Raw genomic sequence first — 26427 nt, forward strand, 5'->3', positions numbered from 1 at the left:
TTAATTACAATTTGATCATTGTTGCTCTACTAGACCTGTCCCACCGCGGCGACGACGTGGCGCGGGCGCAGGAGTCGCATAAGACGCGACGTTCTAGCGGCATAATATGTCCACACATGTGTACTTATGAGATCTTATTCGTGAGAGGTGTGCTCTTTCGATTATAGTAACTTAAGAATAGCAGAGGTAAACGTCTTAAAAATATATTCAAAATTATGAAAAGATCACACTTCCACGAATGGATGTTGCCTTAAAAATAACCCTCTCAAATTCGCGCTCGTTGTTCAAATACCCTTACAGTGAAAATATCAAGACAGAAATAATTTCAAACTATCACGTTTTCTTTCAACGAAATAATAAATATATAGCATTTTACCTAATTAATTAATTACACAATAATTTCAACAAAAATTTCAAACACCTGAGTTTTAATTTAATGAAATAACGTCATTAGCTAAGCCACTCCCAGTTTCGGTTTGGAATTCACTTAAAGAAATAAAACTATCAAAAATAACTCGGCTCGCATTTAAGTCCTGCGTCACGTCCGAAGCTAGCACCTTCCCTTTAGCAATTACATAATACTAACTACTGACTGCGTGTGCGCGTCACGTCGCGCGTCGCCTCGGCGTCGCTGGGGCTGGGCGGGCGCCGGCCGGGCGCCGGCCGGGCGGCGGGCGGCGGGCGGCGCGCCGCTCGACTAGAAGAGCCGCGCGGCCGCGTGTCGGGCAGCCGCGAGCCGCGCGGCGCCGCCTCACCTGGCGCGGCGGCCAGCGGAGGGCATATCACAGGCGCTCAAGGGGGCGCGGGCGACTCCGGCCCGCGCGCCCCCCACTAACTCGTCGGCACCAGCAGCCGCACAAAACTGTCCTCGCTCCAGCCCCAGTCGTCCGGCCAAGTGTCTTCGGGAGGATCCAGCGCCGAACGTGACGAGAGGCTCAACACGGAACCCCAATCGATGGTGCGTTGCTCCTCGTCGCCGTAGCCGGAGTCCCGGTCGGGCGGCGGCGGAGCAGGGAATGGCGTAGCGCGGCCACCGGCCGGGTCTCGCGCGTTCAACAACTCGCAGCGAGCAGCTCCATTCGCCGCACACGCTGCAGCCTCGAATGGTGCCTCTTCGGCACTCTCGCGCTCCATCTCTCGTTCGATGCCACGCAGAGTATTGCACACGAGCACAGACCGGCGCAGCGAAGGGTCCGCCGTCTGACGAAATCGCGCCAACTTCATCGCACACAAGTTCATCATCTTGACTCGCCTCTCGCGGTAGCAGCGTCGCGAGGCACAGCGGCCGGCGGCGCGGCCGTCGCAACAGGCGCGCGCCGCAGCACCTCCCAGCTCCAAGTAGGACTTGCCGTTCTCGGCACGGATGGTGTCGTGTGCGCCACACCAGCCGCCGCACCATCGCCGGCGACAGGCTCGCCTCTCTTCCTCTTCGCTCCGCCAACAATCTCCGCCGCCAGCACCAGCGGCCACGGCTTCAAGTCTGGCTATCGAATCTTCCCAGCGAGCGACTTTGCCGCCGCCCTCGCACGGGGAGCCGGCGCGCCGCTTGGCGCCGCACCCGCCGCCCGAGCCCTGCAAAGCAACAAAATCTCCGTTTAATTCTGAGTTTCCGCTATCACAATACCTACCATTTAGCTGATAGACAGATAGAACTGACTACCGACGATCGAGTTAGTTATTTGAAATTGGGTGTTGCATTAAAAATATTCAAACATCTTATAAGATTACTCGAAACCAAGTCAAGTCTATTCCGTATAGTCGAGATACCTAAAAAAATGCAAATAGTCCTATACATTGTGGAAACACGTCCATTTTGTCAATTTACTTTCCCGGATATAAGAATGATGAAAAGATATGGAGGTACAATGGTGTGTGGGTTGGCCCCAAAATACTCGACCGACAGTAGATACCCGCTGAGTGCCGTAACTGCCGACTGCGGCCCCGCCGATGAAAGTACCGTAAGCGACGCGTACCTCGCACCACACCGCTCAATGGGAAACTGACAGAAATTGGGTCAAAATTACATAATATATCTGCAAGTGTTTACTTTAATTTTTAAACTTAGTTACTTAGGAAAGCATCTTCGTACTTGTTAAAAGATGAATATAATGTGCTTTTCATACTACTCAAATAATATTTTACATGGTCGTTGTCAGTCTCATCAAACAGTCAAATTTCCGTTTCCTACATCCCTCTGCGACGGACTTACCGCTCCACGATTTGTAGCTTATTCACGATAAGGGATAGCAGACCGTCATACGGACGGCATATGACGGTACCTGGGGCCCGCCGATGTACCCATTGTGCGCGCCCCGACCCTTCTCAGGTTTTTTTTTGGGGACACAATGCGCTCGTGGGGCGCAGCCCCTCGCTGGGACACCTCAGGTAGAGACGTGCTTAATATTGCAACTTTCGGATTTATCAAACCAAATGCTCATGCATTCCTTACTCAAAAGATGCAAACTGTTTCTTTGAACGACACAAAAAATCTAGAGAAGTTCTGAAATCAATTGTCTCTTATTGTAATAACACCGAATGGAACTTATATTTTAAGTTTCCTAACTGATTGCGGTGGTCTTACCGTTCAATGATATGGAAGTTGTCAGTATATGGAATAGCAAAACGTCATAAAACGGTACAGACATATTAACGAGTTGTATCACGATTTAGAACTTACACACGTAATTGCTCATTCTAAAATAATTAGCAATAAAATTCAATTATTGGTATACTGTCTAATGGTAAAACTTGGAAAACTTTTGGCTTAAAAAAGCTGTAATGTAAACATACTGGTCAAATTGAATGCCCGATGATCTCGATAGTCTCTGCATGGATTGTCTGTGTTTAGATATCACAATCATTTCATTGTAAGTTTAGATTTGGTAGCGAAGATGTTTGTAATTTAAGCAGGCAGATCCTTGACCGTAGTGTGTGTATACTGGCAATGAAGAATGGTGAGTCTGTTGGCTGAATGTCCAGTGCAGGCGGCAATGAGCAGATGCACCCGCACCTGCCGTGATAATTAGGTGGCACACGCGCCTGCGTTGACCTAGGTATTCGCGTTAGTATCTACTCAAATTCTATACTCAACAGGGCAGCTGCTTGCAAATGATTATTATTCATAACAGTGTCGTTAGTGTAAACGGTACAGTTATAAATAGAAAAAGTTCTGGGTTTAGGGTGTTGTTGAAAGAACTTCAGATTCAGCGCTGAATTATTTGCAACAAAAACAATAACCAAGTCTATGCCAATTTTTAGGATTTCACGAAAAACGTAAATTGATTGCTATTTCTTCACAGAAGTTAGAATTGTTATTTTTTAATCCACCGCCGATGTTTGTTTTCTAGTCGATAGTACGATGCGCGGTAATTCCAAGTTAAAGAAAAATATTGCTTGTATTCCAACGAAACGAGAAACATGGGACAATGAATCGCTGGTGCGAAGCGACGAGTTGCCGTTGACTCAGCAGCAACTCATCGCAACGCTGCAAATAATCACTTTGCGTCACCCCTTTATCGGTGCGCGGAAAACGTGCCGTTCCACTGTATGATGGGCTCTGGTCGCCTCTGAGCTGTTTCTAGCAAAACAACATGTATAATACCCACGCAGTACAAGTTTAAAAAACAGAATTTACGTATATACTTCACGCGGCAAGCAAATGGCTGTATGTATGTAGTAGTGTCGTCGCCAGCGCGCTGGCGCTCATGAAAATAAATTTAGTAAATGACGTTGGCGGTAGACGTTGCCACTCCGCGCCCAGGAACGCGGCTACGCGACGTTGCCGCTCCGCTCGCTCTTTCTAATCTTGTCGTAAAGTTCTTTTTCTGATGCGCGGCGCGTCGCTCGTTCTCTCCGCTCGAAACTTGGAAACGTCTGACGTTTATTTTATAGCCAGTCTCGGATATGCGGCGTTTTATAACCGTACTGCTTCGCTATAGTGTGGAGCGAAGAGTTACTACTTATTTAAAATTACTGCCATAAAGAATTCCAGCACACATTTGCATAGGTACGAGGTTGTGTGCATCGAAAAGACTGTTCGGTTTGTAGGTAGCGCTGCAATTGTTTGTTCTATCGCCGCCGAGAAAATAGGAAAAGTTCGGTGCCGGCGAGGCGAGTCGAACGGAGACTTTCTATGGCATTGTAGAGACCAAATAGATGGCGGCACGGCATTGCCTCACAACTCGGTAAGCCATGTCGAGTGGAGCTCAGGCGGCAGCGGGGCGGCATGGCGCGCGGGGCGGCGGCGGCGGCGGCGCACAGGGGCGTTGCGCCTGTGTGTGAGCGCTGCACGTGCACGGCACACAGTCGCGCACATAATAACATCGCGTAGCGGCCGTCCGCTTCTATCTAGCGCTACAGCTACCTACGCCCGACAGCAACCAACGTTTCGTATTATTATACCCAACCATAAAGCGGAGTATCAAGCGAGAGGTGAGCTCTACCTCTGCTTTATGGGGCTGGGTTGAACCTGGAAATGCTATTGTTGCGGGATTCTAAATATGATAGCGTTAAGACCTCGAGATTGGCTACGATGTACAGGTAACGATGAAAAACTATAACAAGGGACCTACATGGATCGCCATCCATGAAATTCGTCAACAATCAAAACTATTTACTTACTAAGATATCTCTACAAGATGATTTTTTCATTCCACTGCTCCCACGCATAAGTGTTTATGAAAATAACGACATTATTTTTGACAACAGCAATTACAATAGTATTTTTTGCGGTCATTCATAAAATTACAAAACATAACTAAGAGCCTCCGCTACTCAGCAATATCGTAAAGATTGAATGACCGATTAACGATTTACGCTCCTTTTCAGTACAATACAATAGAGCACGTGATCGAAGCTCGGTAATTCCATTCATTCGACCAAAGGGTTGCCGCAGACCTGTTACTTGCCTTACTTATTTAACTGCGATTAGCGAATTTCCTGCCACTTACATATAATATGTAGTTTTTTTTTAATCGGGTATTGATTTTAAATTGATGTCTCTTTGGACAAAGTTAGTGCGAAATAGAATCAGAGTCGAATTAATGTTCCTTTTAATATATTTTTTGTAGTTCTACTAAATCTAAGTCATGTTTTTGATATTGATACATTCTTTCCCATTGTAATTTGACTTTGCTCATTGTTTCTTTTTCAAAATATTACTTGTTCAAAATAGTCTGAAAAGACGATTGTTCCTAGGCGTATGTAATTAAATAGAATAATAGGTGTGGAGTATCAGTATGAAGGCAGCAGCTTAAATAGGCGATGTCGGCGCCGACCAGCAGAGGCGGTAATCGTTGGCGCGTTGTGTCGGCGCGGCTGGCACGCACATTTCCGTGAGCGGCGAACGGCGAGGCCGCGCGCTCTTGTGTGCGGGTGGCGCGTACGCACGCATTGCCTGTGTACCTGTGCGCGCGCGCACAGAACCAGTCCCACATCCTGTTTGGTGGCCCGTCGCGAGCGCAGCTTCGAGCCGTGCTTCTGTTGAGCTTTTTATTTCACGCCTTTGGCTACTGCCCAGTCATATGGAATTTTGAACAGTTTTATCCGCGCTATTTTTTATCAATATTATATTGTTTGTTTAGAGTTTACATATGAAACACGGCACTCTCTTTCGACTTACACTACTTGCATTGTCTATTTACATCTATTTAACATTGTAGAACCGCTTTGAAGGAACACACGAAGATCATAATCAGATCATGTTCAATGTAGAGGTAGGAAAAAAGGATAAACTTTTACGGTCTATTTAGGATCTTAATAATTTTACCGTTAAGCAAAGTCACTCAAAGGCTTTCCAAAGTGACAAAAAAATTGTACAAATAAACCGTGAACAAACAAAAGGAATCCCTCAGGAATGTGTTCCGGCATAAAAAGAGAGGGAATTCCCGAAACGCGTTGTTTACAATGTGCGCGGATGTGTGCGAGACGTGGCGTTATGCGTTTATTATGATGAGTGAGTTGCGGCTGCGGCCACTCGATGCAATGAAAGGGAAAATTGTAGTTTTTGTGGCGGCCACCCGCGTCTGCCCGCGCCCGCACTCCGCCATCCGCCACTCGCCCGCCTGCCGATGACGCACACTGTTCCTCGAACGCGGCGCTTCAAATGATCGGAATGTCGGTCGACTTGCTCGCTCTCCACTATTGGGATATTTCCTCCTCTGCCGAGATCAGAATAGACTCGCTCAGAATATATCTGTATGTTACTCATTGTTTCTTTATAATTTTTACACTTATCATCGGACTTTGTGGTTTCTACTTATATTTATTGATTCCACAACAAAATCTGTTTCTGATTTCATAATTAGTATTCAATAAGTATATAGTATCTACGTCATGTATCTCGTATACGTTATTTCATACTCATAACACATTCTGTATAGAATTCTGTTCAAAGTTACTTAAATAATCAAGCAATAGGCTTCGCAGTTCAAAAGTGCGATGCAATAGGCTATGTTGAGAAGGTCGCACGACCCCATCATTAGGCGGTTGGTGAAAATTGCAGTTGACATAATGTGATTAACCGGCGGTACGGCACATGATGGGCCCACTGATTCAGGGTACTTGGCCGTTTAACACTGACTTTGTTAGACAGCTGTCTCTAAAGCCACGAGTACGGATCCGTAAATAAATCACTGCAATCCGCAGAGTGGAGTTATGCGCTCTGCGTGATAATAAATCAGGAGCCGCGGACGAGGGCGCGGGAGTACGCTGGTAGATAATGACGTCACGGGCACGTATCTCCGAGAATCCCCGGAAGAGAGAGAATAAAATAAAAATGTCACGTAGCGATCAGCTGTTTGGGCGGCGCGGCGTGACGGGCGGGCCCGCCGTCGCAGCGATACGCATAACGACGCCGCAATAAAACTTATTTTTATGTTTTTCGCTCACAATGGCCGCGCGAAGGTCGAGCTATCTAAATGGGTCAATACACTCTGCGTAGTACGAGCGGCGAACACGTGCTCCCGCGTTTGTAAATAGCAAGATATCGGCCGATTGTTGCAGTGATTAATGGGGGCGCGTAATGACTCGGCGACCGGCGCCGTACCGCCCGCGCCCGCGCCGCTGCTAATGTGCTCATTCATCGCTTCGACACTTATTATTTGCCGACAAGAGATGGTTTTGTTTGCATTCCGACAATCGATGCGACATTAGGGCGATGGCGGCCAATGTCAAGGCTGCACTTGCTACGCGGTACGGCGAGTTAAATGCTAATTACCCACGACTCTGCCACTAACGGCCCCGTTATGCCAAGGGCACTTGTACTCGTTCGTGAACACAGATTGGATTTCTCACTACGTGAGACGATACTAATTAAACATTCCATAGACACCGATACAAATTATTCGAAATTAATTCTGTAAAACGCTCGATACTGTTTCGGCATATTTACCTGCTCATGTTTCTTCTATCGTAATATTATTTAGAATCACACCGAGCTTCGAGCTTATAAAAGAGCTCCAGTTTATCTTCATGCACTTAGCTATCTCAAAATTTACTCGTTACTTTACTTAGTCTTTATTCACCTATACCTCTAATCAGAGTCATTACACGATACTGTTAAAAAAGTCGCTTTTTTATATTGTAACATTATAGCCACCACAGAAAACTTAAAAAAGAAATATTATTTTAGGAATTAGTATACAACAGTACGTAGAAGATGCGATAAAGACAGTGTCGATTTCATTCAAATCGTTAGCGAATTTAGACCACAATATCTAATTAACATGTCACGAAGACGCTAACAGGGCTACACGGTACGGTCGTAGTGCTCGGCAGTAGAGTCGTTAGTTGCTTAGCGAAACGAATACTCGTAGCGAGTGAGCTGAAATCTGTGCGGGCGTCATCGACAGGCAGCGATAAGGGCGAGGTCACGGTTATCAATGGCATCTCCATACGCGCACGTGGCGGCCGTCCACGACATCTCGCGCCCATTCACTATGAAGACGACCCCCCGCCCGCCGCGCGCCACCCCCGCCACCCCGCACCCTGCGCGTTGCATCCATGCAACAAGTTAGGGCACAGGTTTCGTCTTGTAAGGAGTTCCGGAAGACGATTTAGTACCCGCGGACGCGCTCTACAAGTTTGCTCAGTGAACTCGTGTCTGCCGCCCCGACACACCGTTCACATCACTCCAGATAGATACACCGACGCTTTATTAGTTATTTTCGTAATGAGCATAGTATAATTACAATGGGTTTTGAAATTATTAGGATGTATAACTGTAACATTTCTTATACGCATAATGATTTCCATCGAAAGAAAACTTATTAAGTTTATATATACATTTACAGCTGAACACTTAAATCTTTATCACCGTTTTACTACTATTAGCTATTATCCAATATGCTATTGTGAAATTCAAATAAAGTTCTCGTAAAATATGGCGGTTCAAACACATTTTCAGCTTCGTGATGCCCAATTAAATATGGATGTGATTGAAAAACGCGTGTCCGGTAACGAGCGTGTACATAATTGGTGGGTGGCAGGCCCGGAGTGACCCAGTTGCCATTGCCTGGCGACCCGGGGCTTGCGGCCTAGCCCGCACCCGCCACCTCCCAACCCCGCCTGCCTGCCCGAACTAAATAACCTGCCCGAAAGCGACACCTTAACAAAGGTCGTTCAACCGACCATACAGCCACTCGCTCTTGCGATTTTTTACCCGAGACATGCTATCTGAGACTCGACAGCGACAGCGCATGCTCCATACCAATGAGTCCTAGCATGTTCGGGAAAATTTCACGTTTCTCGACACAGCAGCGCCTGTTTCTATTAATTCAGATTTCAACTACACCGGATTCCATATTACGTTATTTCGCCTAAACTTCTTTAATCTTAAAACCTAGAACTCCCTGCTGTGACAAAATAGTAGAAAACCTGCGAGCGAATAAACTTAATTGTTATAAGCCACGTTCGTTCGTCGAATACCTCCTCTCTAAAACTCCTCGGGGGGCGCAGGGAGGTATTGAGGAGAGTAGTATTTCTCCGGACTTGCGCTAAATTTCACTTTCTTCGAGGACGTTTTGCGTAGACTTAGCTACCATACACCCCGCCCTTCGCCAAACTTTCGAAATAGTTCAGACCGGGCCCAATGTTTTATCTTTGCTCCTGCTTCCAATGCTTTTTTACAATTTTATGCTCTCTCTTACTAAATAATAATTTTCCTAATGACAAAGTCCTAAAACTTCAAGCCATATTCTTCTTTCATAACACCATTACCTGAACATATATCTCGTGCGAGAGCGCTTTTCACCCTCTGCGAGACGTCGTTATCTTACCGAACCCTAACCGAGTAAAACATAAAAAACGTACGTCAAAAAAGTCCTTCCACTCACAAAAACTCCACCACCTCCTCGCCTTCTGAAAGTTATAAAACATTGAAAGCGAGCCAGTAAGCAGTTTGAGACTTTATGTCCTAGCCCCAAAGTCGGACGTCGTTCTTTCAAGGGGAAGCACACCGACCGACGGGCGGCTGAAAAGCAAGCACACGAGCATGCCAGCTTTAGCAAAATGAAAGCCGACTCGCTCTTAATTCACTCACACAGATACGCGCTGTATAAGGCGATACAAGCGGGGACCACCCCGAGCCGCCTGCTGCCCCCCCTACCGAGCATAAATAAGGGAGGCAAACTCGGGTTAACAAGAGAGCGAGCGCCGCCCCCGCATCATTGGGAGGGAGAATTAAGGGGGCTGCGGCGATGGACGAATTAAGGAGATGAGAGAGCACACGCTCTCGAGGCGCGCCACCTCACGCCAGCAGGGAATTAGGGAGAGAATGCGAGTGCCAACCGACCGCCTGTCTTGTTTATTTTCTCTCAGCTCTACATTTTCAAAATTTTGTTAGTTTTTGTTTGACTTATACTCGTGAGCTTTATTCTGATGTAGTTATGCCCTGGTCGAACTACGACTCAAACAGAAAACTGAACAAGTTAACATTTTATCTGCATATATATTATATACGTGATCACGCTGCCCTACCAGAACGCGCGTGACGTCACTACTGCGATTTCGTAGCACGTGAGTCACATCGCCACATAAATTACAAACTATATCCCCCTGGAGTTAGGGTTTGTTTTCGGCAAAATTGCCGGTGTTCCTTTGTCTTGGCAGCTCTAATCTGGGAGAAATGTTCCCTATCGGTGGGGTATACGGTTAGGTTTTGTGTAGCGAAATTGTAATGTTCTTGCATAGAGGGTGGGTATAAATTTTCCATGGAGGCAGACGGGGCGACGTCGCGCGAGGGCGCCGCTGAGTCACGGCGACTGCGGGGCGGCGGCAGGCAGCGAGCGGCGAGGCGCGAAGTACATATTGTAAGTATCTACCACTCACATGTCACAAAGTTTTCTCCACATCGGCAAACTTTGTTAATGTCAACCGTGCACGTGGCCTTCGACGTATTATACATAAAGTAATTGGTGCGCCTCGCGAGCAACATGTGGCGTCACTTTCTTTCAGTTTTCATTCATGATTAATCTAATGGTCTTCGCAATAACATTTTTGATACTTCAACTGTACGAAAATCTGGTTTTATTGTTTCAGAAGTTTGTATACCGAACTGAACTTGGCAGTTAACAAACAAAGTCATAGGATATCGGTGTTGTGAAACAACAAACTAGTGGAAATACTGGGCTGATAATATCTGTGTAGTTGCAATCAGGTATTACGCGGCGTCACCTTGAAGGCTGATAACCGGCGCAGCTCTGATAACGCTGATACGGAGCTGCGCGGGCGCCGCTGCCACTCTATATTGCGCCGCTTACTTCTACTTCACTGTATTCCATAAAAAACCCTTTCGTTCTGTTTTGGTTCTCTTCCTAATTCCTTATCGTCTCTGATTAAAATTTCGATTAATTTGAACAAAAGTCTGAATAAAGCGACCTAATAAATATTATTGGTCACATTCGATTTTATGAAAAGTCGGTCTCATGCGATATTATGAATAAGAAATAACGTATCGTTTATGAGCAACGACGTGAGGCGTGTTGTCGCTGTCGAGCGAGCGCCTACAATGTCGACCATGCTTCTCTTATTCCCAATTATATTATATACCGTGAGGGGAGGGCTTATGTACCCCCTCTACGATTCGGAGAAAACTCGCAGGTTGTAAAGCGCGGGAATGAGTTTTCGCGAGAAAACTTTATCACGAAAGCTCGCCAACTAAGCTCGCTGAGTAAGGTCGACGCGACGCTTTTTCATAAGCTTAGCTAGTCCAATGGCATCCCGGCTTAACTCAAATTTTTTGCTTCGTAGTGTATGCTGATGTAACACGTGAAGTATGAAGGTATGCGTCAATTGGTTATTATTTCTTCAATATTAGTCGTTATTTTTCTAATAGAAGTAGTACGATATTAGATGTAACTAAATAGTATCAGTACGCTGATTAAAATAACGTAAAAGCACAGCAGTGAGTTGAATCCAGTGTAGATAAAAGTCAGAACGACCCTTCACGAGGGGCCGTGGCACCGGAGGGGCGCACAAAGGCTCACGAATCCAGTAATGGGTTCCGTTAGCCTATTGCCAACTTGCAGATTAGGGACCCCTTCGAACTTTCCACCGTGCTTTGTATACCCGAATCCTTATGAAAAAGAAGTTTCCGTGGCGCGTTATCAAACGTTTGAATTGCTTGCGCCTGAATACAATTTCAAATTAAATCCAACGGGTTTCGGCCGGTCGTCTGTGGTCAGGTCGATTAATCGATATTTTGGTAAGGTCAATACAAGACGGTGATGGCGGAAGCGGTGGTAGGAATAGGCCGTGGTCCGTTGTGCGTGCGGTATCGGCGACTGCTCCGATTGCCGCGTCTGGTGGTGCTTTGCATAAGTAATGAGCACCGAGCGCGCCGCGCGCACCCCGCCCTAGGCCTATCGATTGCGGCGGTGCGGGCGGGCGGGCCGCACCGTCGTAATTGTCACACCGAGCGAACTGTATTCGTCCCGCCCTAGCAGTATCGACCTTATTGCCCTCGCATAAAATCCACTCTTCACCAGCACGCCTCAGTGAGTGAATACCAAATGTGTTATAGTCCGCTCTAAGTTTGGAGGCGGCTCGTAATAGAGCCCTCGAAGAGTCTATGACAGAGCTTAATTAGACAGGCGCGCAACGGCAATGGATTTTACTTGTTCGATGTTTCGTGCAAATTAACGCCTAAATGAGTTTCACAGTAAAGAGTCAACTACTTAAATCAACCGTCCAGTATGCGGCACCGCTTATGTCCGCGTTATATCTATTTGTGGGCTCCATTAGCAACTCAGCTCTACTTACAATAACTGACTAAAAATCATATTCGTTTTATTTGATACAGTATAAGTGTGCAGTCTATCCTATTTATAATTTTATTGTAGTGATATGGATACCCTAGTGTTGACACATGGTCAAACATCACCGAGCTACTCGGCCCCGGGAGAGTTTGATATCACTCTACATACACTTAGTTCGTTTCACGCAACAGAGCATGCGACGTCGCATCTCGTTGTATTAATAGACATCGCATCGCCTTCGTCTAGTCGCGCTCCGTTTTTTACCACAGCGACGAAAGTAAGGAGAAAGTGGCTTGTTGACGTCACACACACACACGCGCAGAACACGCGTGCACGCGCTCGCTCCGTTGGAAGCCGCCAACGTGACGGTGCCGCCGTCGCTGCCACTCTCTGTACTCGATACCGAAGTCTTACTACACGGCGGTTGCAACACTGCATGAGAAATACAGCCTGGCGGGCGATACGCGGCGGCCCCTCTCAACACGTTTTCTTGCTCAACATGCCTTCAGAAAAATAGCGCTTGCTTGTTTGAAAAAATAAATTAATTTTACTGTCAGTGGCGGCCCCGGACCTTGATAACTGCGTCGAAGACAAGCCAAGGATTATGGGCGTTCCCCATTCTTCTAAATTTATTCCTATACGGGCGACTCGTGATCGAATGCGGGCTGCTGCTATATGAATGTTCTTTTGACAAGTGAACACCCCATATTCGAGTAATAGCGGTATAAAGGCAGGCACCTGTTTAGGCGATCTCGACGATAACAAAGGACGGACTGGTGTCTTACAAACACAATTCTTTATTCCGGGCCATTGCAGTTGTCATTGTTGATTGGTTACGAGCGAAAATCGCCATTGTTAGCGGTACATGACATAACTCGGCTCGTGCCCACGCGATCATAACAAGAAGGCATAACATCGTGAATTATAATGAGAGAAAAAAACGCATTGATCACCGAGAAAGATGAGCTAATAAATAAACGTTTCGATTGCTCTCGGCCGACGACATCTCGGTTGTTGAAAGGGGAGTTATTATACTAACATCAAATACAGTTCATTCATAATCATAATACACGAGTGAGTTATGGTGTGCCGTACATCGTGGCCCCGAGGCAACAATGTTTAGCGGTTAGTTAAATCGGGAGTCGAAGTGCTGCCGCCGTGTCTCCCGCGCCGCCTGTAGCGAGTAATTAATTACATAAAGTGCGAGATGAAAAGGAAAGGCCAGCGATCAGCTGATCTCGGATTGATGCCTGCACCCGCCACCGCTGCGAGCTCACCCCGCACGCATCCCATTCATAAACCTGTTTAGGACCGTTATTATTTAAAATATTGTATCTTGTTTATGGTCGATTACATCACGTATCAATTAACATGTCCGGATGCTCTGTGTGTAGTCATGTAGCGACCTTGCCGAAGCTTAAGGGTCGTTACCATTGGGCAACTTAAAACTATGTGTCTCGAACTTTGCCATTCTTCGATATCACTACTTAATACTTATGCTCTTACTTTCTTACACATTTCGTCTATTTTACGAAAAAACGCAATTCATGAAGTGTACAATATACTAGGATAAGGTACTATTGTCGTCATTGAAAAGCCCGATACAATTCAGCCTTAGAATATGTATGCATACTAAAATATATATGCAGATATATTAAAATTCAATACCGTCAATGACCTACTGAAACGGTAGACGAGTCCCAACCTCGTAAAAATCTGCAGTTGATACAATTTCCCAAGCTTTATATCATTTTTTCATTGCCAAAAAACCTGTAAGTGGTGACGTCACGCGGGGCGGGAAACGACTACACGATATTAGGAAGAAAGGAAGGCAAGGGGTGGTGTAGGAGGTCGGGGGCGGACCCTCGGAAAAACGCTACTATTGTTTTTAGACGTCTCGAAACGAATTTCTTGCGTTTCACTTCTTTATGCACGAAAGCTTTTTCCAAAGTGATAAGTAGCGTTGTAATTTGGCAATTGTGATTAATCCTTTGCATTAAAAAATAAGATATCTATTCAAATGATTATACGTCTGCATATCTGTAAAATAAAGATATCAACCTTGGTTCAGTAGACATGATAACATTTTAGTTAATTAAAGTTTTAGAATAAGATATAGATATCTAAGTTAAGCAACAAAGTATCTAGAATGCATACACGTCACAATGTCACGTAATAATTAATGTCGTTTGCAGATAACACTATGTTTATGTACAGTAAGATAGGTTAGTTATACATAAATTATGGAATCGGAAGTTGTTGATATGTTTATATACGCAATCATCAGTAACGTACGTAATTTGTATATGAATAATTATATAGTTTCGGTATTTTTTAAAGTAATGGTATAAAAATAACGTGAGTTCGAGTAGAGATTTAGATGAGAAACAAATGGTAGCAATTTTCAAAGAGTCGGCATGGAGTGAGAAGGGGATACCCACCTCATTCCATTGCCACCCCCGCATCGCGGGGAAATATGTCGAAACCCACACACTCGCATCACATTGCTGTAATTATCTAATTATATACAAAAATACTATTTTGAGTTGTGTTTATCAAAAATTACCTTATTATCAAAACGCACCGCAATAAAAGCTATCTATTGAAGAAGATTCATAAATAACCCTTTGAGTTTTTGCTTAACGTGTCAAACTGTGGTCATAACAACTGTCTTAGATGTTAGTGAATGTGTATTATTATTATTATTATTTATTATTTATTTAATATATATAACTAGGTATAGTCACGGTCCTTTAGTGCATTGTTTCTCATGTATCAAAAACAGGTCCTGATTTTCAATCACAAAATACAGTTGTATATTTTAAAGAGCAGCGTTAAGGAAAATGCGAGAAACTCAGCGTCAAGCAAAGTAAAATACAAGGTTGAAAGAACGATAATTCTGAGCTCTTGGAAACTCTATAAAAAACTAATTACGGCAAACAACGCTATAAAAGAAAAATGTGTGAATACTAATTCTTAATGATGCAAAAGTTTAAAGCTCTAAACTAATAAATACCGATACTAGAAAAAGAAGACAACAAAGTCTCCCACGAGGAGGGTGCCCCCCAGCAGTACCGCCTGATTGCGGAGCCTCCAAATAAGAATGAATTTTTAATGAGCCTCCCCTCGCCCGTCTACGTTCCCCTCTTCCGAATACGCACTTAGAAGATTAGTCCCAGGAGTCTTCTAGTCGAGTTACTAACAATGATTCCAGGCTTTGGACTTTTATGATGGTATAGCTTCAGAACTCAGCCAATTACCAACACATATCACAAAATACTGAGCAAATCCTTAATTTGGTAAGAACTTCCTTCTTCCAGATTCCAAACTTGGAATTTTTGATAATGTTGTTATTTTAAATAAGTATTATGAAGTGTATTCTATTCATTTAAAATTAGTCTCATTTCCAATTTGCCTAATTAACCAAATGAAATTAATTTATCATAAAAACAAAATGATTATTCGTTAGAGCGAGTTCAATTGTACAGTTCAAAATTATTAATTAGGAATTGAAATGTCGAGTCGTCGAAAAGTAATAACTACTTAATGAGTGTTATTAGTATCGACGATACAAGCAAAAAGTAAGGTGTAGACGCGGCAGGTAGCTCGCAAGATATGAGGCGATAAAAATATAAGCCGTCGACCCCGGACAATACAAATGTAAATAGAGTTTTATAGTGTAAACAAAAGAATGTAAATGTGTTACGTAGGCACGGGCGGCGGTGGCGGCGTCGCTACGTCACAGCGGCGTGCTACGTCACGGGCGGAAGTGTAGATATATTTAGTGGTGCAGGGGACGGGTTCAATGTCGAGCGCGCTATCTATCGCCCATCAATCAGCGCCGATAGTTGCGAACGCCCGTCGTCGCCCGAGGTATTTCCTCGAGGGCATCTCTCCACTACCATTCGCCACGGAAGAAAGTCTATACACACTACTTACATTATAAAATATTCCAACTAATTTCAAAGTTTTATGGGCAGTTTGATGATAGTACAATATTTGAAATTATACTTTTTCACAGTGGTACAAAAATCATCATTTTGTAAATGTATATACGCCTAGTTTCGTTAATCTTCTTTTGTTATGTATGGCTTTACGTTAATTGGTTTTTAATTATTTCCAAAGTTAATATACATACATTGATCGTATTGCATGATCTCAATTAATATCAACACAACATTGTAATCGTAATAAAAAAATCGACAAAACTGGCTTTTAAAGAAACTGTTATCCTAGCCACAAATTAACAAGTTCTATTAAGATTACGACATTCATTCATGAAATGGATAGTCGATAATTCGCTATCGACATTAGCGCGTGACTGGCGGGTGCAGTGCGTACGGGAGCAAGGCCGGCCTTCCGTCACGAGTGACAGTCACTTGTCACCGGCCGGCGGTGTCGGTGAGGCACACACGTGGCTACGCAAATAATAGCACCGCAACCCGCACTCCGAGCCCTCCGCGCTGACATTGTCCCACTTTGGCTACCCGCCCGTCTAGACTACAGATACGATCACTGATAGACAGCCTCTAACCTGCGCTACAACGGTGTTTCCCACCCGATACTATGCGACCTTTGATTCTTATCCCAATTCCCCTATTATAGTACTCGTCTTCTCTGATAAATTGATAATATACAATTACGAACGTCACAAAGTGTACAGGAGAGCGTTCTTAAAGTTTTGAACATGCACCCTTATCTGAACGGGCCCTGCCTCGGGGTGGTTAGTAGGGTGAATGCAATAGGGTGGCACCCCTCGCCCCGCTCCCGGTGCACAGTAGGCGCGTAGTAACTGCAATAACGGAGCAGTGAAAGTGTCGCGGGGGCTTCAACCGTCAATGGGTGAAGACGTACTCCCTTCACCCCTCGCTCGTCTTGCACTCAAACTTGTTGTTAATACTACGATCTTTGGAGTACCGGCCTCTTCTCACATGTTTGTTTATGTGGACGAATGTTATTGTTTCTCGGAAGATACTTACTCAGAAGTCAAGCACTTACGTTTATAAAGTATGTTCCGTGAATTGCGACTTGCTGCCGTTGCATTTGTATAATCCACATCAAATCGTAAGAAATCAATCAAAGCGCTACACCACGTGGAGTAAACGAAATCGTATAAAAAATGTTTAACGTGTTTGCGACACAGCAGGCGTGCATTTGTTGCGAATCAACGGTCCTCAATAAATAGCGGCAGATCGAGTATGTAAAGTGTACGTGAGCCGACGACAGGCAAACAAACGACCGGAACGAGTACATCGTCATTATCTCGAGTCATGAATGAAACAGAACGTAAATTGAAATGTATCGCGTGCCATAATCCGCGCGCATTAATCTCACTCAAACGCCGATCGTTGCGTAACATTGAACAAACGGCTCAAGTTCATTGATCCACTTAATAGCCGCGCTAAATGTGTCGCTCTTGTTGAATGTCAAAGCATTGTTACATAATTACACACGTTTACATGCCGTCTGCTCACGCGCCGCGTTCCGGCCTTCCCCCGCGCCTCTTACTGCCCATTTCCGACTGATCCCCGAGACGTCACCATGTTTATTTATGAGCTTATGATTATAAAATGACGTTTACATCGCTCGGATATCATTGACCGGTCGACACACATTAATAATAACATTCATTCATAAAACCATAAGTGATTAATGGATACTACTTACGAAATAGATTTGTAGAGCTATTAATAAAGTTATTATCATAATTATAAGCAAGCCTTTACGCTACATGCTGTCTGTAGTAAAACGTAAAGTAAATACAAATGTTTCACGTGTAACCCATTCATGTAACGATCATAATCTATTCGTAAAGGTCGTCTCTGTCTTCACAGAATGACATTTTTAAACATTCTACCACATCTAATTTTAACCACCTCTATGTAATAATTTATTTTTCAGCAAAAATATGCTGTCTATATTATTTCTCTACGGATCTTCCTACAAAACTAAACTTTTCAATTTCACCTGCACTTTAACTGTAGTAAACATAATATCACCAATAAATGCACAATATAATATGTCAAATGACGAAATAATCGAAGCGATACATAGCATTCCACAAGCTGAAGCATCAATATGGTTTGTAAACTTTCCTATCCCGAACTTGACCGTCAAAACAAGAATGCTTATAATAAAAACATCACTCATACAATGACGTAGATTTACATAAAATATTGGTGGCGGGCGGCGGCGGGGCGTCTACGGGTCGCATTTACCCAGATGCAGTGTTTACATAGTCATACACGAAAACCGAGTTCAACGACTCGTATATTATTGTTTTATTGGCAGACGAAATTGGGCCAGTGGCATTGGGGCCATGGGAAATATATTTAGAACGTGCACAAGACGCTTTGCGAATTCACAAATAGTTAAATATTTTTGTTTTCTCAAACTTGGGCCTGTAGATTACGTGGAATCATGCATTATTTAAAAAAATTTAATAGTTTTTTTTTCTCGTGATTGGCATCATGTGACTGGACGACGTGACGAGTGACGGGACGAATAAGTAGAGCACCTGATGGTAAACGACGCACCTGTCTGTAACAGTTGCGATGCCGCTCCTTTAAATCGCACCCTGAGACATGAGTTGAAAGTGCCATATTATACATAGGGCGCACTATAACTTTTCGGAACTGGCCACTTTCATAAACAATATTTAAAAAGTAATTACAATATTTGAAAATGGAACTCTTTGGCTGTATAATACAGTTTGTTTCGTCTGACTGTCACTTGTTTTTACATTGTGGCGTCATTTTAGAAATTGGTTGTCTACACCACCATGGATTTAACTCGTGAAAATTTTCGTAGTAGGATTTTCTACGACTTTAAGTGTAAATTAACAACTCAGCGGAGAAAAGGCGACTATTTATAGCTCGTTTGCAGAATTCAAACGCAGTCGTGTGAATTTCAGTGACGAATTTCGTGATGGTCGCCCGTCCACTGCTGTGAACAATAAAAAAATCGATGCTGTGCGCCGTATGATCAAAGCAGACAGGTATGTGACATACCATGAGATTCGGGCATCTTTAGGGATAAGCATGAGTCAAATACAATCAATATTACAACAAACATTTTGGTGTGAAAAAGCTGTGCTCTCGGTGGATCCCACATAATTTGACTGCGGCTCAAAAAACGTATCGCGTCACTTGCCATGCCATGCTTACCAGATTCAACGAAGGGGCGTCAAATTTGGTGTGGGATATAGTAACAGGTGACGAAACATGGATTTATAGTTACGATCCCAAAACAAAGCAGCAATCGAACGTATGTGTCTTTCGAGATGAGCCGAAACCAACCAAAGTGATAGCGCGCGTAGAAAGTGCCTCTAAGCGGATGATTGCTTCTTTTTTTAATAAAACTGGACACGTGGCTACTGTTGCTTTGGAGAATCGTTGTACCGTGAATAGTGATTGGTACACGACCATTTGTTTGTCGGAAATTATTGACAAACTCCGTAAAAATAACCGTAAACGCCGTATCATCTTGCACCACGATAATGCCAGTTCTCACACGGCCAGACAGACAAACGAATTTTTGAAGGTGAACAACGTTGACCTTATAAGCCATCCCGCGTACAGTCCCGACCTGGCACCTTGTGACCTTTATTTCCTTTCAAAAATTAAGAACCAGTTACGCGGTCAACTATTTTCATCAGGTGATGAAGGGGCTGTCGAAGAGTATGAAAAATATGTTTCAGAGATTGTCACGGAGGAGTAACATAAATGTTTTCAAAATTGGTTCATTCATATGAAAAAGTGCATTAACGCTAACGGAGAATATTTTGAGGAACAATAAATTCATTTCTGACCATTGATAGTATTTTTTTCTTATTCATTCCGGAACCTTATAGTGCGCCACACGTAATAATAATAATAACGCATACTCAACATAGTCCCGCACTAGGGAAACTCTATCTCGCGGGTGCCATGGACACAAACATCACCACCACAAATTACACCCAAACTCACGAGAGAAATAAATGTAGGCCATACAAATATTTCTCCCCGCCCGGGAGTCGAACTGAGACCTCTGCGTGGCAGTCCGGCATGGTGACCGTTCGGCCACGGAGGCAGTTAGTATGCCTGTAATTTCACCAGCACCCTTACCCTTCAAAACCTGAACGCAGTAATGCTTATATTACTGCTTGGCGGCAGAAAAAGGTAAAATGGCAGTACTTTTCTTTTTGCAAGCGAAACGAAGAACTTTTCACAAGGTGCTCTACTGCTACTTAATTAAAGACGAAAGTTTCAATTTCCTACTTTACTGGCCGTTCAACCAACTTTACATTTATATTACGGTCGCAACGGCTAAATTGTCCCAGTGAGGGTTTAATGTTTTCATAACAGCGGTTCTAGATAATTAACTAATGTAGCATTAAATCTATATTAGTACGTGATGAGATTTTAGAACCACTGGTATTAGTAACAAACTACTTCAATACTGATTAACTGTTCAATGTTAAAACAGAGAGTTAAATACGTAACAGCTCCGAAATAAGAAGCAGTAAAACAACAATAAAAATGTAACAAAAAAGAAAACAAAGTAGCGGTAACTCAATACGGTAATAAAAATATAATCAACCGTATTGAATTTGGCACACCTGACATTGGCTAAGGCTCGTATTTTTTCTAAACAGGTGGTCCATTCATTCGAGTGTCGATGCCCTATATTATTGTAGTCTGTCAAGTTCATTGAGTCGTACAATGGGCATATAATTGGTCGTTAACGTGTATGTCAAAACACACAGAAGTCTATAATGCTTTACATAATTAGAGTCGTTTGCATAAGCGATTATTATGCGTGTCTCTGGCGTGTGGTGACGTCGAGCGGCGGCTATGGCTAATTCATTCATTTGTTTATGTGTTTACTATTGCTTTTGGCGCACGTGGTCGATTGTTTACGACGGCGTGTTAACTGCCGGCTGCTATAAAAATGTTGTTACGAGATGTGCTTAAGGAGCACGCACACACCCCGTCCCCCGCGCGGTGCACGGTGATTCACACTTGAAAAGCGTATTTATTTTTTATGACAAGAGGATTTCCCGCTCTCGGTGCGAGCCGGTTGTTACACTTGAGACTTATGATGTTTACTTTACTTTAATGAGGTCAAGGTTGCGTTAAAAGGTGGTTTATTGATACAGTTTTAATTGTGCGTTAATATGTAACCTACCGCAATATTTTTGTAAGCGCACCAAAAGCGATTTATTATAAAGTACTAACCTAATGTTACCGGGTCAAAGAACGATAAACCGATTCCTGTTTTTCATTTAATTCCAATACTAGGTCCTGTATCTATTGTACAAAAGGCTTCGTCAGTATTCATTGTCCTCTCAAAATCACTGAATAAAATCAAATATTTGGAAAATTATTTAAACACATTCTAATATAAACGAAACCTGCTTGTAATAACTGAAGAAACATATACTTCAATACAATTGAATGCGAACAAGTTGTTAGCCTGTCCTTATTATGCAAATAAAATCTTTAAATTATGACATATGTTTTGCCACTTTTCCTTCAAACGAACTTAGAAATGTAGAAAATAGGTCTGTGAACAAAATTTGCGAAACGATACGTTTTTTACTTTCCTTACTTTCTAGAACGCTTAAAATATACGGTGCATTGTGTAGGGTGGGCATATGACTGCAACAAGTCGCATTCCTAAATACACCCCCTATAAACACCCCATTCCTCCGCCTTCACGCATGATAAACCTATATTATGCTGCCATAAGAAGTTTCAGTGAACTTTAGCTGGTTTTAAGTCTAAAACTATGCTGTGTTAGGGCTTAAAAGTTTACTTATATTTAAAAAAAGATCTAACCCTATCCACAGTTATGGAAATGTCTTACTGCAGTTAAAATTTGAACAATCAGCTTCAAAACTGAGGATTTCTATGATATTCACATAAAAACATATCAAAAAGTCTTTATCCATGTTTTCTTAAGCAAGAAGATAAGCCGAATATGATTAATCCTGCCTATAACTTTCTATCCATCAATATTTATCTCAAAGTTATCTCAACCATAAAGTCAGGACACCAAGGTGTAAAATACCCTACCAGTAATTGTTTAGGCACATGTGTAAACATTTACTTTTAAAAGTGTGTTAATATACTTATTTCAATTTGGTCAAAATTACAATTAGGTACGTCATAGTTGCACCAAATGACCGTTTGGCATTGGCAATTTATAGTCTGGGTATAATAAAATATATGATTTTAAATAATAAATTTTCGTAGCAGTGGAGGTCATTGTGAAAGCGTTAATCCAGGGACTGCCACCTTAAGTGTAAGTATAGTAATGTGAGCATTACTGTGTTCCGGTTTTGAAGGGTAGGGAGCTGGTGAAATTACGGACACATGGGACTTGACAGCTTATTGTCTCAGGATGATGGGCCCTGAGTGGTACTGCTACTGGTATAGACAAGTTAATTCTAACATATAAAAAATAAGCTCGTGGCCAGGAAAAGACAGATTCAGTGGGTGAGCGAACGTTTGTCAGTAACGTAGAAACAAGTGGATTTCCATAGCCTTCGCTTTCGTAGCGTGATAGTATGTATATGCATATTATTATTTCGTAGTGATTGTTAACTGAAGCAATGACCACGTGCACAATTCAATTAGTTTTGGTGGCAGTACAATGAACCACGAGCTCATTTTGAGCGCATGATTAGAATGCGGAGAAAATATAGTTTAATGTTCAAAGTACTAAATGATACGCAATCTAATATTTCTTAAATGTTATATGGAAGTTCTTTCGGCAAATTCGCAATTGATATATGAGTTGATATTTTGTAGTCACGTGGATTAATATTTATATAATCGAAATTAGAATCGAAAACTCCCCAGAAAAGTTAGTTCAAATTTTACAGCTTTTACCTGTTAAACACGAACAAATATGAGTTAACACACTGTTTTGTGATTTCAATTTATATTTATTCAGAACATTTAATTTCAACTTCGTTGTGTGTATACTCATTAATGCAGTGACTGTTCCAATAAAGTTACTTTTCAGTTTGTCAGCGGGACAACACTGATGGTTTTTGCTCGTAGGTGCTCTCTTACCGTCGTAGGTTAGCACTTTCGTAGAAGGGCAACGCCGTGTAGCACTTTTTATTTATTTTATTGTGCAATTTTGCTTTTTAAATAGTTATACGCTTTTAATTGCTTATCTATTAAGTTGATAAACTTATCGGCAGATATAACGTGTGCGAGTGATAACTTGATAGCAGTTTATTTTCCTCAAAGTAATATTTTTGCCAGACTCAGATTTTTTAGTCGGTTGTTCATGTAATTTGGATTAATGTATTGAATTAAGCGGATTATGTTAAAGGGTGGGTGACTGAGAAGGCATAAGTACAGGTAAAATGAGCAACACGTCTATCGTATTGTTTACTAATATAAGGCGATTTTTTAATTTGATATATTTGACTTAAAAAAGAAACATTTTTGGGAAATTTCGTTAATATGTACCTAAGTACATATAGAGATTGTTAGCGGCATGGTGCCTTGGTATTTTTGAATCGATAAAATAGTTTGTTTCTTTTGTTCATACGCCAAAGCGCAATTGCTCAGAGTGGAGTCACAATTGGGCATCTGAGTAGAGAAGTAATTCTCAATAAGTGGAGTGGAGGAGGCGTAGGGTCTGGGCGGGGCGTCCCAGCCGTCGCCATGGCAACGCGCCCCTCGCCCGCCACCGCGCCGCACGGGGCCCGTATCGCGTACCTCGTCTCGCATTGTATTATCTAACGTCATCACATCATTATACTCTCTAATGATGTTTACGTTTGCTAGATAAAAATGAAAACAACGCTGAATTCTAAGCGTAATATCGCAGAAATATAGAAAGTAAAGTGCGTTCGAGCTGGCGAGTCAAGTCGGCGTTATAATTAATGTGGGTGCGCACAGCCGAGGCGAGCGAGCGGCGCCGCACTCAGCCTCGCGCCACACAAAAAACCCGCTCCAACACAAAAACACCCGTCGCTGGAGCGGGACAGCGTCACGCGTGCGAGTAGGACCGATGCAACCACGTATTTCTGACGAGTTCTCCGCGTTCTCGCTCGCCTCGAGCGTCGCAGTTATCGAGTCGAATACCGTGCTCTTTGATTTAAAACCAGCCGATTGCGCCCTTCTATCTATCACATGGCGTTTGACAGCTCGCCGGAAACGCGCCGACCTGTCAGATTCGAAAAAAGGCGCGCAGATCACATAACTTTTGAAAATTGGTTCTCTAAGACTATATTACGCAATTACTTCTATATTTACCTACTCTTGCTTAATTACCAAGTAAGAACGTCTGAATTAAAAAAGAACACAGTAGGAGTAAAATAAGCAAAGACGGAAAATACTTTTGGGAATGTTGAAAATGTAGCAAAGATTTCTTATATAGATCATAATTATGATCAAGTGGAAAACCTAGTTCTTGCAACCAGTCATATGTTCCAAAAAACCTTACAGTAAAGAATAAATGCATTGTACACAAGAATCATAATACTAGACTAACAAGAAACAAAAGAAAATAATAATGGTGGAAGGTATGCAAGAATACTGACTGGAAAAATTACCCTCACAAATACAATAAAAATCTATAATGTTTGTAATATTTATGATTGAAACAATAAACAAACCAATAAAAATATTTAAAACTAAAAGACCATAACATTAACATGACCTAAGACCCTCTTGAATCGAAATTTGTTAAAGTTACGAAATCACTTAAAACTTCTCAAATATAAAAATATTGGAAATTTGTCGAAATAGCACGACAGTTGACTTGGTTTCGAGTTCCCTGATGTACAAATTGTTCAGTAAATTCGTTCAGGTTACAAAAAATATTCGTACACTACTTGAAGTTAAAGAACACAAGATGAATTCGAAATTGTTACCAAAACTAGCACTATTATCAGCCAGGGGTTAAAGCATATCGACAATGGAATGTGCTTACCTGGAAATCACTCCACATTTTCATGGGGATACACCATAGTTCCGATACGAAAACATGTCACGATTACGATAACAACTGTCAGAAGCGTCACAGCACGGCGTCACTCACGAACGGGCAGCGTGGGGGCCGAGCGCAGACTGAGGCGCGCGGCGGCTCCGCGGGCTGCCGCTTACGCTGTTTGGCGCGGGGCTTCGCACTCGGCGCTGCTCGGGTCCGGTTCGGTGGTGCCCGCCGCTCGGCGCCCACCTGCGACTCGCTTCCACGAACAACAAAACCCAACCTCGCTGCCTGCCTGCCGCCTGCCAACCCACCAGCGCGCCAGGCCCCGCCAGCCTCACACAATGCTCAAACCACCACCTACCATGGAAATATCCTGGAACTTTTCTATACTACTAAAGACCACCCAACTCAACATTCTGAATTATTTTCCCTAACTCCAGGTTACAGTAACTATAGGTGACCTACTGAATAGTTAGGAAAATGTTAATTTTATGTCATGATTAATTTAATGGTCAAGAAAAGTACTTATTTTGGAATTTGGATACAAAATTATCCCGCCTGGTTTCGAGATTAAAAATTTTAAACAAGTGTGTACTTACGTACATATGCACGAATTATGTTTGAGAATAGTTAAAGGGCTAAGTAACTAAGTTCCAAGCAAACATGAAATAAGTAAAAATGATTCCCCAAGAAATCATCGGTATCATTGCGCGAGACTTGTTGTTTGAAAACTTGGCGAACGCACGATAAGAGCGTCTTTATTGAAATATGAACGCTAAGGCTGATACACAAAGAACCAAAGTTTCCACTCGGCTGATAACAGAAAGTGACAAATAAAAAAGCTTTCGGAACAAAGTTTTGAGTGCGGCGCGCTACGGCCGCGTAGCAGGAAGTTCGTAGCCGTAAAACTTCGTAGCGCTCTCGTAGCGTGAAAGTTTTGATTTCAACGATTTGCGTTGTGGCGCAAAGAGGGCCGCGAGGCCGCTCTAGCTCTGCGACCCTGTACCTCCTACCACTCACCAATCGCGGCTAGCGGTATCGCGCTGCGAATACGATACGTTGCTGCGCTGAAGCCAAATGTCGCCTCGCTTGTTCATAAAAGAAGAAATGTAAACAGTTCAATAATTCAGGTCGTGATAATATATTCTTGGTAGATTTATCTGTTCGTTCATCTCTCACGAGAGTGCGCCACTTGCCTGTCGGGCAACTACGCCCTTACCGTGTAACG

The 26427-nt window shown here is 43.0% G+C and overlaps 1 protein-coding gene across 1 annotated transcript; it reads right to left on the reverse strand.

Moving 5' to 3' along the window:
- Positions 1 to 776: 776 nt before the first annotated feature.
- On the reverse strand, positions 777 to 25517 carry LOC113226583. Its single transcript, XM_026459277.1, has 2 exons — positions 25200 to 25517; positions 777 to 1572 (listed from the first exon to the last, which is right to left on the reverse strand). Exons 1-2 carry the CDS (start codon positions 25221 to 25223, stop codon positions 832 to 834), a joined length of 765 nt encoding a protein of 254 aa, XP_026315062.1. The 5' UTR covers positions 25224 to 25517; the 3' UTR covers positions 777 to 831.
- Between the last annotated feature and the right edge of the window lie 910 nt (positions 25518 to 26427).

This window comes from Hyposmocoma kahamanoa, unplaced genomic scaffold (genome assembly GCF_003589595.1).
Source record: "Hyposmocoma kahamanoa isolate Upper Pololo Valley unplaced genomic scaffold, ASM358959v1 192, whole genome shotgun sequence".
Lineage (NCBI taxonomy): Eukaryota > Metazoa > Arthropoda > Insecta > Lepidoptera > Cosmopterigidae > Hyposmocoma > Hyposmocoma kahamanoa.